The 13,625-nt window shown below is 41.9% G+C and overlaps 1 protein-coding gene across 1 annotated transcript; it reads left to right on the plus strand.

The window, feature by feature from the left end:
- Positions 1-339: 339 nt before the first annotated feature.
- Positions 340-7,868, plus strand: LOC102214029 (uncharacterized). Its single transcript, XM_005754588.2, has 8 exons — positions 340-630; positions 3,378-3,437; positions 3,584-3,664; positions 3,748-3,773; positions 3,927-3,947; positions 4,356-4,778; positions 6,232-6,462; positions 6,843-7,868. The coding sequence occupies exons 1-8, from the start codon at positions 417-419 to the stop codon at positions 7,101-7,103; spliced, it is 1,317 nt and encodes a 438-aa protein (XP_005754645.2). The 5' UTR covers positions 340-416; the 3' UTR covers positions 7,104-7,868.
- Positions 7,869-13,625: the final 5,757 nt, after the last annotated feature.

The following is a 13,625-nucleotide window of genomic DNA, read 5'->3' on the forward strand; positions in this document are numbered from 1 at the left end:
TACTGTAGATACTCAGACCAGCAGCAGCTTACAAAGACAAAATATTCATATTGAGCAGAGTTCAGTTTACTGAGCCAGCTTCCACAACTGTTCCAGTTTCTCCTGTGTCCCCTTTTGAAAATTAATTGCCCACCCCTTTATAAAAGACGGGCCTGCTGTGACATTACACACCGATTTCATTTCATTCTCATTTTTGTGAACTTTTGCGTTACATTAACAATTATTGAAATAAAGTTTAAAGGAGAAAACGGTAAAAACTAAAATAAACTGTAGTAGTAGCTTTCAGATAAATGCACTAACGTAAAAAGAAATGTGTTTCTGCTTTTGTGTCGCAGATGGCAGCGATTTCAGAGAAACAGTGGGAAACAGCTCTGACTGAAATCCTTGCAAAGCTGGATGACAAAGAGTACGATAAGATGTGGGAGTTTGTTTCGAAAATCCCAAAACAGAAGAAGACGAAGAAATTAAAAAGAGAGATGCCCCAAAAAATCATTAAGCAATATGGAGTGAACGAGTCTATCCAGAGAATCAAGAACGCAATGAATAAGATAAGGAAAGACCCTGGAGTCCAGGACCTGCTGCGCCCCTTTGTGGACCAACTGAAGAGCAAAGCAGAAGCTGAGAAAAAAGGTGAGTTCACACCATCCCACATAGCAAAACTGGCATGGTCCAGCTCTGGTCCACACAATGTGCTTACACATGGCCCACATACCGCAAAGAATGACGGCCCTTTGGTGGCCCAGATCTGGTTTGCCAAAGGTGGCCCACACATGGGCCAGCACAAGGCCAGTTGCAGACACACTGTTGGTCCTTTGCTGGCCCATGTGTGGATTTCCTCTGGCAAACCTGGTCTGGGCCACCAAAGGGCCGTCATTCTTTGCGGTATGTGGGCCATGTGTAAGTTGTGAGCAGCCACGGGCCAGTTGCAGACACACTGCTGGCCCTGTTCTGGCCCAGAACAATTTCAGCTCTGGCCCCAGATGTCAGCTTAATGTGTACCTTAATAAAGCCATGTAATAACAACATGTACATAATAGTGCAAAAGTAACATGACAAAACTCTGTTCAGACAGTGAATGAACAGACTCTTATATAGCACTTTTCTACTCTCCTAGATTACTCAAAGTGCCCTATACAACATGCCACATTCTCCCAGCCACACACTTTCTCTTAACTGAGTGCTGCCTAACTACATTCATACACACAACATGCAGACTGGAGGAGCCAGGGATCGAACCACTAACCTTCCGATCAATAGGTGACCTGCTCTACCGCCTGAGCTACAGCCACCCAGTGCCAAAGATGAGCAAACCCTCACTAGGTTTTGGATAAAGCGTACACTCACAAACTTGTCAAAACTGCATTTGAAACGTTGGCTACCATAGCAGTATAGTATTGCAACATGGCATTTGAGTGTTCTAACTAAAATAGGAACATAAACAGTGGCCTCGTTGCCAGACCTGGCCCACATCTGGTTGACATACACCCTGCCATGACACCAGTCAGTCAGAAGTGCCAGCTTGATGCCGGATCCCGGCCAGGCCTGTTTTCTATGAGCCTGGGCCACATAAACCAAACCACAATCGAGCCAGATGTGGCATGCCATCACATAGACAGTGCCATCTATGCCAGGCCTGGCCCATATCTGGATGACATATGTCTTATCATGCCAGAAGTCAGCCAGCAGTGCCGGCTTGATACCAGATCCAGGCCAGACCTGCTTGCTATGTGGGATGAGGTCTGGTTAATATCAGGCTCCTGCAGAAGGTCTGTGAGTTTCATGATTAATGTAAGTGATCACAGAAAACAAGGTGCTTTTCCAGTTTAATGTGCTAACGTTAGCCAACATTGTTTTAAAATGAGAACGCACTAACTCGGAACTGACACGACTCCCGAGTAGGGATGGGTACCGGTATCTGGTGCCATGATGGCACCGGTTCTGACATAAACGGTAGTAACCAGACCGAAAAGCAGCGCACATTTCGGTGCTTTTTTTTCCTGAGATGTCATACACTTTGCATACCAGCCAATCATTTTACCTTTGCAAGCGTAGTAGGCGGGCCCAGGTACGTACGTTCTTTTAGAGCAGAGCTACAGATTAAAAACGCCCAAGGCGAAGCAGTCAAAAGTCTGGCTGTACTTCACAGCAAAAGATGCAAACTCAGCAGCAACAAGTGCTTTAAGCTGATACTGTGATACTGTGCAAAGGAGGTAACACCTCGAATCTGATGAAACACCTGGCGACGCATAGCGTTTTTTTAAAAGCAGAGAAATGCACCGTATTTGATAGCTTGCTGCGAGACCTCACACCGAGCACATCTACGGCGGGTGTGGTGCCTGTTATCGGACCCGGAGTTAGCAACATCCCCCAAAAACCCGAAGAGGAGAGTCCTGGCCCCTAGCCCTGCCAGTGTAGCAGAAATGATGAGGATGATGATGCAGCAGCAGCCGTTCTTCTCTGCGTGAGTAGCTTAATGTTGTTCGAGTGTAATTTACGTTGAGTAGGCTAACCACGTTATTACATTAATGCATGTAAGGTGAACTAGCAAACATCATCATAGCTACATGCAGCTGTCTTCTTGTTTGATGGCAGATACTCCCTTCACCCTGGCCAAAAAAGGTAAAATGACCAAAGAAAAAGTGGAAAACGGTTAAACATGAGAGGTTTTTGGACAAAGTTTGTATTTTTTCCATTGTTTAAGCACTGCTTCCAGCCAAGAGTGATACCATAAATCCCCTATAGCTGCAGAAAAGGCTAACATTGTTGTCTTTTTACAAAAAAACAGCTAAACATGAGAGGTTTTTGGACCAATTTTGTGTTCTTCATTCTTTAAGCACCGTTTGAGCACCGGCACCATTTCAAAAGTACCGGTTTGGTACTGGTATTGGATAAAACCTAAACGATACCCATCCCTACTACCGAGTTCTGACATCCAAGTCTTGAGGTATCTGAAATGCAGCATCAAACCCTGGTGGGGTTTGCTGCTGCTGTCACCTTGCAGGTGGTCCATAGAGTTATGGATACTCCCTGTAATCATGTTAGATGTTAGCATCCCATGAGCCACACGAATCACCTGGGAGGGATGTCAGGATGGATTCCAGGTGGACTTCAGAAACATCTTCAAGCTTCTAAAATAGAAGAGCAGCTGCTTTCAGCTCAGGTGCATCACCTGGATGACTGAGACCCCACACAGACAAAGATCAGTTATACTCCTAAAGCTACTTTGATAGTGGTGACTGTCTGTGACCATCTGTGGAACAATGCATTTTATTCCAAAATAAAAAAAAATTGCACATCATGTAAACCCGTCAGATTTATAGTAATAATAATAATGATAATCTAATAATCTGTGTTGAACTCTGAAACATTTCTTTTAGGAACGAAGAGGAAACTTAGTGAAACTGATTCAAAGGCAGAGGATATGAAATCTGAAGCTGGTGAGTGAACATACTAAAAGCATGACACTGGGTCTGCTTTGGTGAACTGCATTTTGCTGGGATGGTAGACTTGCAAATAACGGCTGAACTGTGCTTGATATTTACCTGTTTTAAGGTGGGGTTATGATGAGATGTGTGTGTTACAGGTAAGAGCAGTGCTGCAAGTGATTCTTTAGATGTAGAGCAAGAGGCTGAAGGCAAAAATGATGGGAAGTTGACAGCGAAAGGTCAGCTCTGTGAAACATGTTAACACTTCCTCCAGTAACAAGAAAACAGTATGAAAACTCACCGTTTTATTTCTTCTTTATAGACGAACCGGGGAGATTGCCTCAAAAGGTAGCAGTTATTAAATATGTCAGTTAGGTTAATGAAATATTTCACATCATTTATCAAAGCACCTCCAGCAAACAACCACACATCCATAAATGTTAAGTTTTTCCACACTTCCATCATGACAAACTGAGCATTTACACACAGTTTCTTTTCCAGGACAGGAAAAGCCAGTCATGGGTGAGCGGATTTCTCTTAATTTCCTTTAAGTAAAACAACAGGAAATATTTTTCCTTAGACCTGATCACTAGATCAGGAATGAAAAATAAACTCCTTTATTTTGGTGCACTTCCTGTTCAGTGTTACCTGAATCCTGTTTAAACATTACAACTTTTAGTGGGGCTCTCTGTCATAGCAAGGCAGTGGTGGAAATAAAACCATGCAACATCCATGTATTTACAAAGGTAACAACCAGGTAATAGTGTAGTGACTTTTAGCTGACTAATGTTAGAATGAATTCTGTTTGATGGGACAACCGAGCTGTTAATGTGTGAACAAATATAAAGATCAGTAATAGAGTAATATTTTGGTCAAAACCTGCTAGGCCACTATCAGGGCTATTACTTTTGTCTCTCCATCTGTGTTCAGAGAATATCCATTGGCGAACTAAAGGCCAGTGGTAACCCTGGAAACAAAGCAATTGGTGGCAAAATCGTGCAGAAATCTGGTCTGCGTACATATCAAACCAGAAACAAGGAGAAAAAGTTTTTCTTTAACCTGGGGGTGGCCGATGAAACAGCCAGTATTAAAGTGATGGTGTATGGAAGAGAGCGCTATCAAGACATCCAGGAGAAGAGCTGCTACCTGTTCAGAGAGGTCATCATGGAGGGAAATGACATTAAAGTGACCAAATTAAGCAAAGTATCGAAGACACCACAGATTGATGTTCCTGAGAATCTGGAGATGGAAGCTCGGATGCTCATTGATCTCCAGGCTCCAGTTTTCTCCATCAAACAGGCCAAGATATCAGCGGAGAAGACATTAGTGAGTGTTGAAGGAAAAGTGACAGAGGTAAGTGTGAACAGATATTCTGCAGAACATTTGGGCGGCCATTTCCTCACAAGCTCAGAGGGGTGTGCTATGAAGCCAGATTAATGTGTTAGTGAGGTCAGCTGAGCCTGAAGTCTGAGTTTTCAGTGTCACAACAGTGGTAGTATTTTTACCGGGATGAAGCACTATCGCTAAATTATGCTGAACACATCACCTGGTCTGGAGCAGCTGATGTTCAGAGTGTCGGTTTACAGTAACTGGAAGCTCCGTGTTTTCTTTGCAGTATGTTTAATGTGTGATGAAGTTACGGCAGCAGATTGCATGTATTCATATTCACATGGTGATGCATTAAATGTATAAATGTTTTATTTTGTTCACTGCTGCTGGAACACTTAGAAACTGACCAGTTACAGTTTTATATTTATTACCTAAAATTCCTGTTTAAACAAGAAAATTCCTCCCAGTCTGATCTGGTAACAGCCTGAAGAGATTCCCAAGTCTCATTTGACTTTAAACTGTGTGTAGTTTCAAGTCTTGGAGCTCTACTGTGCAGCTGTCACATTATAAACAGGAGCACTGAGTGGTGATATAAATATATTAATACAAATGTGCCTCTTTTACTCTTCTGTGTGATTGTGATGATCAAATCACCTGAATGATGATTTTCTGAAGCATTACCTTTGTCTGATTTGTGGCAACAGTTTATTGTAAGGCAAAGACGCTACAATACTACAGAGAAAACCTCAACAATCAGGTGACCTCCTCAAAGTAAACACCTGCTCAGTGTGACAGTAAAAACTCCCCTTTAACAGGAAGAAACCTCTGTGACTCAGGGAGGGGTGGCCATCTATTGTAACCGGCTGGGGGTGAGGGGAGGAAGTAGGTGGTGCTTGATCCATTTTGTGCAGAAGTCACATGAGGTATTAATCACGTGTGTTTACCTAAGTATGCACGGAGCTCGAGGCGGAGAGGCAGAGTTAACAGTTGTGATACCTGTTATCACAGACTGGTTTTTCTGGCTTTATTTAGCCAGCAAACAAAAAGAAAGCCTGACTGTGGTCATGTTTAGTGTTTAGACTTATTATTAGAGTCCAGAAGTTCGGATTGTTGAAATATGATGAGCTTTAAATTCCTTTTAAACTTGAACTGAGTGAAGAGAAGACCTGTCGATATCTCCAGCTCAGCTTAAACTACAGCGGGCTGATGAGCTGTGTGGATCTTCTGAAAGATCGACTCACCTTCACAGCAGGACCTCTGTACAGTCACTTTTCCAACGATAAGTTCAGCTGCTGTTAACTGATTAGTTAGAGCTTCAACCTTTCATCTAAATATGTTCACTTCCATCTCTAACAAACAAACAAACAACACAAAACCAAACAGTTAAAGTCCATCTTTCAGATTCAGTCTGTGATCACCGATTATGGGATTTGAGTCTCTGTATCCTGAGTTGTTCACATGTTGTTGCTTTGTTCAGATCGGCTCCGTTGAAAACATCAAAGTGAAGAACAGACGAGGAAAGAAAGACAAGCAAGATTTTAAACTTGAAGACGACACCGGTTCAATCAGGATCACCTTGTGGGGTGAAGACATCAAGCATCTCAGAGGAGTATCATGTGGAGACGTTGCCAGGGTGACCAACGTAAAGACCAGTCACTTCCAGGATTCAGTATCGCTGAACTCAACAGATTCCACCAAAATTTTAAAGGTAGCTGCTGGTTTTAATCCAGGCAGCGTGTGACACACAGACGCAGTAACATGGGTATCTTTGATGACTCTCTCAGCTCTGTACAACTCTGTTTAACCCCCCACACTCTTATTCTGAGAGTTCATTTTCCACTAACCAGCAGGTCATCAGCAGGATTAGAGACTCACTGAAGGCAGCCAGTCATATTTTGCTGTCATTTACTTAAAAGCAACACTCAGAAAGAATCTGGTCCTGGTCTTAATGGCAGTGTGGGGTTCTTCTGAACCAGTCATCGATGCCTCGTGAGCTCTCTGTGGTTCTGAAAGTCGGGCTACCTGTCGACCTGTTTAGCTTTTTAGCTGTTTATGAGATTCTCAGCCTGTCCTGATGTTTGTGTGCAGGTTCAGAGTGCTGCAGTCCAGAGCGTCACCATCGAGATTATCGGGATCAGAAAAGCCAGCGGGACGCAGACTGAGTTGGAGGCGGAGCTCAGCCATAACAACGAGGTGCAGCCGTTTGTGGTGGCTTCATCCCTGCTGGCAGGAGCGTTGGGTGTCAGCCTGGGGGGCGGCTTTGAGGACAGGCTGCTGGATAAAATGCCGTTCTCAGCAGATGTAGAAATCAAAGGAAACCAGATCATCAAAATTAAATCTGTCAAATAGAAGTAAAGATGGCGTCCACTGTTCAGGCTGGGCTGCAGCCACATGATTCATCTATTTTTACTAAAGTTGTTTTTTTAAACTGAATATTTTTAATATGATTCCTTAAATCTGTCATTTAACATAGAGGACATTTCTGATTATATGATGTCAGTTATTCTTTCTTTCTGTGTTTCTTGCAAATGAGTTTTTTCTGTTTTTATTCTGACTTGAGCAGAATATTCACAATCATCATCAGTCCTGGAAGCTCAGGAATTCCCGTGACTACACCACCTGGTGCTGGGAACGTATCCATTGGAATAAAAAGTCAAATCTGGAACTTGAGAATAAAAATAAAAATAATCCATCTCTGAAGAAAAAAGTGATCAATGGTTTTATGCTGAATATTTGTGTATTTGTACTATTACCTGAGAGTAGCTGAGAGCATGGAGAGGACCAGTCATTATATGAAACTTTATCAAAGTATGTAATGGCTGACATTTTATGCAGTTCAAATATTTCATTGTTATGGTACTTTATGTATTATGGCTGAAAATGTTTGGTTCTATAGTTATTATGATTTTGAAGATTTAAAAATAAATCTCATAGATATTATCACTAGAATAATATAGATCAAGCTACTCAGAAGCATATAAATCATTAAAATCTTACATTCAATTCAAATTCTCGCGCAGCTGTAATACATCCATATGAAAGTATCTACTTCTGCCTGAAAATCAAACCCTGTCTTTTCTATACTGCGTTTTTTTCTGATTAAATGTTCTGATTTTGTCTGATTGCAACTTGTTGTCAGATTTCTTACCATTGGAAAGTGTACACTTAAACATGTTTTAAAGGTCTTCCTGTGCAAAAAAATAACAAGGCTGAAGCTCCAGCTGTTGTATGCAGGCAGTGTAAGAGCAGAACTCTTCAAACAGCTCGTCCTGTTTTTCTCGTTTTTGTTCCAGACCGTTTCTCACATCTGTAACACGGCGCCATTTTATCAATTTAATTGAAAGTATCTTAACGTTTAGCATCTAACACTACATTTATGATGTAGTTGTGTCACACTAACATCACTTTTCTGTTCAACGCCTGCTGCTTTGCCTCAGCCTTCCACTCAGACATGAGGAGTCAGAGAGTAATGGTGAATGGCCTGTATTTGTATAGCGCTTTACTTTAATCTAGTATGTGTCTTTTGCACATCAAACTGTGCGCCTAAACAGAAACACACGAGAGGCAGTGCTGCTGTTGTATTAATCACCAGGAGATGTGACATACAAAGGGATGAAAGAGGTAAAATTGTGTGCTATAGTCAGGGCTTAAAGTGAGCCAGTGTTTTTATTAAATGTGCCAATGTAACAGCACTTTTCACGCTTCTGATTTGCCCTCCTTACAACCTGGTAGATCCTGATGTCTGCTCACAACTGACCCAGCAGAAGTGTACTCAGTATTTACTTCAACTGAAAGCTGTTGGCAGTTATTTTCAGTTGGTGAATTTAAATGTATGGGAATGACAAAGCATTCTGATTGGCACATTAACTTCAGGCTTAGTTTTCTCTTTCTCTTCAGAAAACGAGTTGTTCAAATCTGGGCTGTTGAAATCAGTTGATGACTTTTAGAATGAACTTTTCTGATTGGATGATTAGAACTGAAACCATTTACCTGTTTGTTGTGGATTCTCCCACATTTCAACTCATCTAAGCTAAGTTAATATGACTGTTTTCAGTCTCTCTCTCTCTCACACACACACACAGATCCATACACACAAAAAACTAAGGAATATTCCCCATTCATTTGAATTGCAAAGCGTCTAAAAGAAGGTACAAACTGAGGGCAGTTTTGCAGCCCTACCCATACCTACCACTCAGGCATTTTTTGTCGCAGAAACATCATTCACACTTTACACAGGTCACAACACTTTGAACTTTTATTAACTAAATCCGTATTTTGATATCTTTTATGTTTTTTTCATAAGAGCAGTTTAAGTTTCATGAAGAATTTGATTTTTCTGGGAATTTTCCTGCCACTGAATGATCACATGACCTGCTGTAAAGCCTGAGAGTGAAGAATATTAAAAAAAAAAAAAGTCTCCCTCTTTCTTTCCCTCCCAAACCCTTTAGCCTGTATGTATAATATATACATCAAACCATGGCTATCGTTGTCTTCTTTCATCCAGTGTCATTCTCATTTAGATGGGATTTAAGGTTTTCTCACAAATGCCATCAAAGCACAGCCTCCTCCATCCAAGTCTCTCTTAGACAACGTTAACTCCTGAATTTCAGCTGAAAACCAGAGGGAAAGGCTGCCTTAATATTGTCAGCGTGTCCACATTGTAAACTCTACAAGCATGAAAATTCAGTATTTGGTAGATTAGAAGTTCCTGCCACACAAGGTAAAAGAATTTTATAGATATGACTTATAGTTTTCCCTTGGGAAGAATTTGTTTCAGAGCTTAAATCCTGTTTCCCTCTCTCTGTGTCTGACCCCAACTGCAAAGTGTGTGTGTGTGTCCCACCTGCCACTCACCGGAGTTACTATAGTAACCGGCCCTCACACCTGTGTACTGATGACTCTGTATTTAAAACTTAGCAGTTCTTTGCTCCAACCATGTAGATCAGACCTGGTCCGTGGGCCACATCTGGCCCTTTGTGCGTCCTTTTGTGGCCCACGTGAGGCCAGTAATAAATTACAACTAGATAGATTATTGAAATATCTGTAGAGCGTACAATACAACGGTGCTGCTTTTATTTTGAAAAGCGCTACGCTACTTCCACATTGACGTATATGCGTGATGCGAGCTTTGAGTGAAGGTGAACAGCAATAAATGATGTTACTCTCAAGATGTCAGCACACGCTAAGAAAAGAAAAGTTGATAATGACTATCATGTTTTTAACAAGACATGGACTGCCAAGTACTTGTTCACAGAAATTAAACGTAAAGCTGTGTGCTTGGTCTGTGGTACTCAGGTTGCTGTGTTAAAAGATTACAATTTGAACCGCCACTACACGACCAAACATGAGGATAAATACAGAAATCTGTCTGAAAAAGAACACGCAAGGGTGTCTGATGCTTTGCTAGCAAAACTGCAAACCCAACAAGGACTTTTTACCAAACTTCACACCACCAGAGAATCAGCCGTTCAGACAAGTTATGCAATTTCTCACAAAATCGCCAGGAACAGTAAGGCATTTTCTGACGGAGAGTTTATTAAGGAGTGCCTATTGGACTTGGTTGAAAAGGAGGAAAACATGACATAAGTCATTGTATTGTTGCATTTCTATAAACTTCTTGTTTGTAGATTTAATCAAGTTTAGCTCATGGCGAAGGCGGTTGTACTTTTCTCCTCTCCTCCTCTCCCTTAGCTTCCCTGCTTAGCCTCTTATGTCCTTATCTTGTCTGTGTTTTTTGTATTACTTTCCCTGGAACACTCTCTCACAGTCTGTTCTCTAAAACCTAAAAGAGACTTATGGATTTGATCAACTGGTCTCTGAATGCTATTGACACCCTTTTCTCAACGAGAAGTCTGGGCTCAGGTGAGCCTGAGTGTCCTGGAGGTACTTTTCTCAGAATGGGCTCATTGAGTGCAGCATGGTTAAGAGCTTGGAGAAGCTTGTGGCTGCTGTGAATACTCAGAATAAGACCTCTGAGCGTACATTGGATCACATCTTGGAGCAGCTCACTGTGATCGTAAGCTCTCAGAATCGGCTCTTTGAGCACAAGAATGACAACATCACGGAGCGTAAGTTTGATAACATCATGGGGAAGCTCGCGGCTCTCCAACGGGAGATTGAGAGACAAGTGTTGGACTGTTAGAACAGCTTTGAAATTCTCATGAGCTGTTTGCATTAAAGAAAAACCAAGGCAAGGCAAGGGTTCAAGGCTGGAGCCGAACAAAATCTCCCTGATAACGACTGTGTTTAGACTGTTCTTCCCATCCCATGCAAGGACACCTGGGTTGGCTGGCAGACTGTTTACTTAGCCTGACAGGGCGAAGGACACTGTCTCAGCTGAACTCTGGACACACACACACTTACACTTATAAGCACTCACTCATCCCCCCTCCCCTTCCAAATGCCTTCGATGCTTGTTCCCTCCTGGAGAACACGGCGGGTCTGAGCCCGCGCTGGAGAGTCGGCGCAGTGGCAGGATGGCTGCTGTATTTGCTTGGGATTACTCCTCACCCCCTACCCGACCCTGTTGCAGGTCACGTGCTCTATAATGTTGTGCTGTGGACATTTATGTGCTGTCTGTGCAGAGGAGTTTTTTTGTTTCCTGTTCTCATGCTGTCCTCCCAGGAGCCCAGCATGAGAAGAGGTCTCTTTTTTTCCTCTTGTACTTTCCCATTGTAGTGTATATTTCAGCGTTTTTCTGTAATGTAACCGTTCCCTGACTTGATGTGATGTCTGCGTTGTGTGTTTAAGGTCGGGGGGGGTTGTCCATTCCACTGCAGGGCAACTTGCATGTGGCGAATAAAATTTGAACTTGAACATGAATTACACTGATTCGGTGGTTGTTTTTGTTTTATTTGATCTATGCACGACAATTTCACACAGCATAGCCCAATATACATATTTACAGAATTTTATTTTAGTTTTATACTTCTGATTACCAGTACCAGCTATTCGTAATATATAATTTAGTGAATTTTACAATGGAAGAAAGTTGGGCAGACTTAGGTTCAAGTTGTTGTTGAAGTGGCCCTCTGACACAGCTCGGGTTTCTCATGTGGCCCCTTATAAAAATTAATTGCCCACCCCTGACATTTTTGACAACTGACCCAGCAGCAGCATAGTCACACTCAAAATTTCTGAAGAAAGTATTACTGTCTAGTTATTCTTCTACTTTTTCTGCTGCTGCCTGAAATTTTGCCACAAAACTTGTCCTGCAGCTTTGAGAAAACCTTCACATGTTATATTGTTTCGTGCGGCTCGACTGGGAATGGTGTGTTATGACGTTTGGTAGCAATTCGTCCAAGGTTTTCGTGAAATTCCCAAAAACCTAACAAATTTCTCCCCATTCGTTTGAATGGGGAAGTGTCTAAAAAGGCTTTGGAGCACTACCTTTCCTCCATCAATCATTTACGATTTTCACACATATGCCATCAAAGCACAGCCTCCTCAATCTCTATCTCCATTATGTTTAAATGGCTCCCAAATTTCAGCTAAAACACTGTCATCACGTCCATGTAATAAACTACAAACATGAAAACTGAGTATTTTGAAGCCTGGAAGTTCCTTCATGAAAACCTTTGCTGACATCTGGTTGAATACAGTTGTATTCATTCACAAAGAGCAGCAGGTCAACTGATCAACTGTGCACACTAACAAAATCTACTGGAGCTCTCAATCGAAACAACTGATTTTAGGCATCCCCCACCTGCCAAATCCACTTTCTCTTCCCTACTCATTTACCTGTTTAGAGGCAGGGTCACCCTCTACAATTTAGGTTTTGGTTTTTGTTTTTTTGAAAAAGAATATTCTTTTTCTTAGCTTGAATAACGTAAGTAGAACATCAGCAAAGTCTATTTATTAGTATTGAATTTAGATTGCAAAACAGTTTGTAATTCCATCTACAAATGTCATTTTATTATTACATTAATATAGCACAAGGATCCATTAGCTTTGCACAAAAATGGTTTATGGAATTGTCATTCATGAAGCTGCTTTTATGTTCTTAGTACAGAGCCGGTACTTTTTCACTTTTACTTGAGCAAAAAAGTTTAAGTACTTCAACTTTTACTGAAGTATTTTTTTTAACACTGATGCAGTGTTACGACCACCTGAAAAAAAATGGCAAAAAAATCCTATTTTTCATGGTTGGATCTTAACAAGGTTCCAAGTAACCCTTCAACATGCAACAAGAAGAAATGGGAGTGAGAATAAACATTTTTTGCAAATGCAATTTATTGAAAACCACGCTTGAACTGAAACAGGCTGTTATACAGCAGATCAAATGTTTGCAGCCCTACCAGGGGAACACGCAGGATGGTCCAAATGATGTTATTCTCCTGGAAGAAGTCACTTAAGCTGCAGCATTGTGTGCTGTAGCGTTGTCCTGTTACCACACAGACAAGGGCCCTCAGTCATGGTCTCTGCAAAATTTGGATATAGCCAGCAGCTGTTTGACGCCCCTACACCTCCTGAAGCTCCGTTGTTCCACTGAAGGAAAAAGCACCCAAGACCATTATGGTGCCCCCTCCAATGTAGCGCGTAGAAAACATCTCAGGTCAGAGCTGCTTGTCATGTCAGTAACGTTGGAAACCATCAGGACCATCAAGGTTACATTTGTTCTCATCAGAGAATAAAACTTTCTTCCACCTTTCAGTGTCCAGTGTTTGGTGCTCTGTCAGTCTAAACAGACTGTGGCGTTCTGTGGAGACGAGGCCTTTGAAGATGTTTTTTGTTTTTGAAGCCCTTCAGTCTCAGATGCTGTCTGATGGCTATGGAGCTGCAGTCGCACCAGTAACGGCCTTAATTTGTGTCGAGGATCGTCCAGTGTCTTGACAGACAGCCAGTTGGATCCTCTGGCTCAGTGCTGGTGAA

This window comes from Pundamilia nyererei, unplaced genomic scaffold, assembly GCF_000239375.1.
Source record: "Pundamilia nyererei isolate P.nyererei 1_Seehausen unplaced genomic scaffold, PunNye1.0 scaffold00599, whole genome shotgun sequence".
NCBI classification, from domain to species: Eukaryota; Metazoa; Chordata; class Actinopteri; order Cichliformes; family Cichlidae; genus Pundamilia; species Pundamilia nyererei.

What these genes read in the sequence shown, in the direction of transcription:
- LOC102214029 (XM_005754588.2), top strand. Translation starts at nt 417, where the DNA reads ATGTGGGAGTTTGTTTCGAAAATCCCAAAACAGAAGAAGACGAAGAAA. An exon ending in AGCAGAAGCTGAGAAAAAAG is followed by an intron (nt 631 to 3,377) that starts GTGAGTTCACAC and finishes CATTTCTTTTAG; the next exon opens with GAACGAAGAGGAAACTTAGT. An exon ending in ACAGGAAAAGCCAGTCATGG is followed by an intron (nt 3,948 to 4,355) that starts GTGAGCGGATTT and finishes ATCTGTGTTCAG; the next exon opens with AGAATATCCATTGGCGAACT.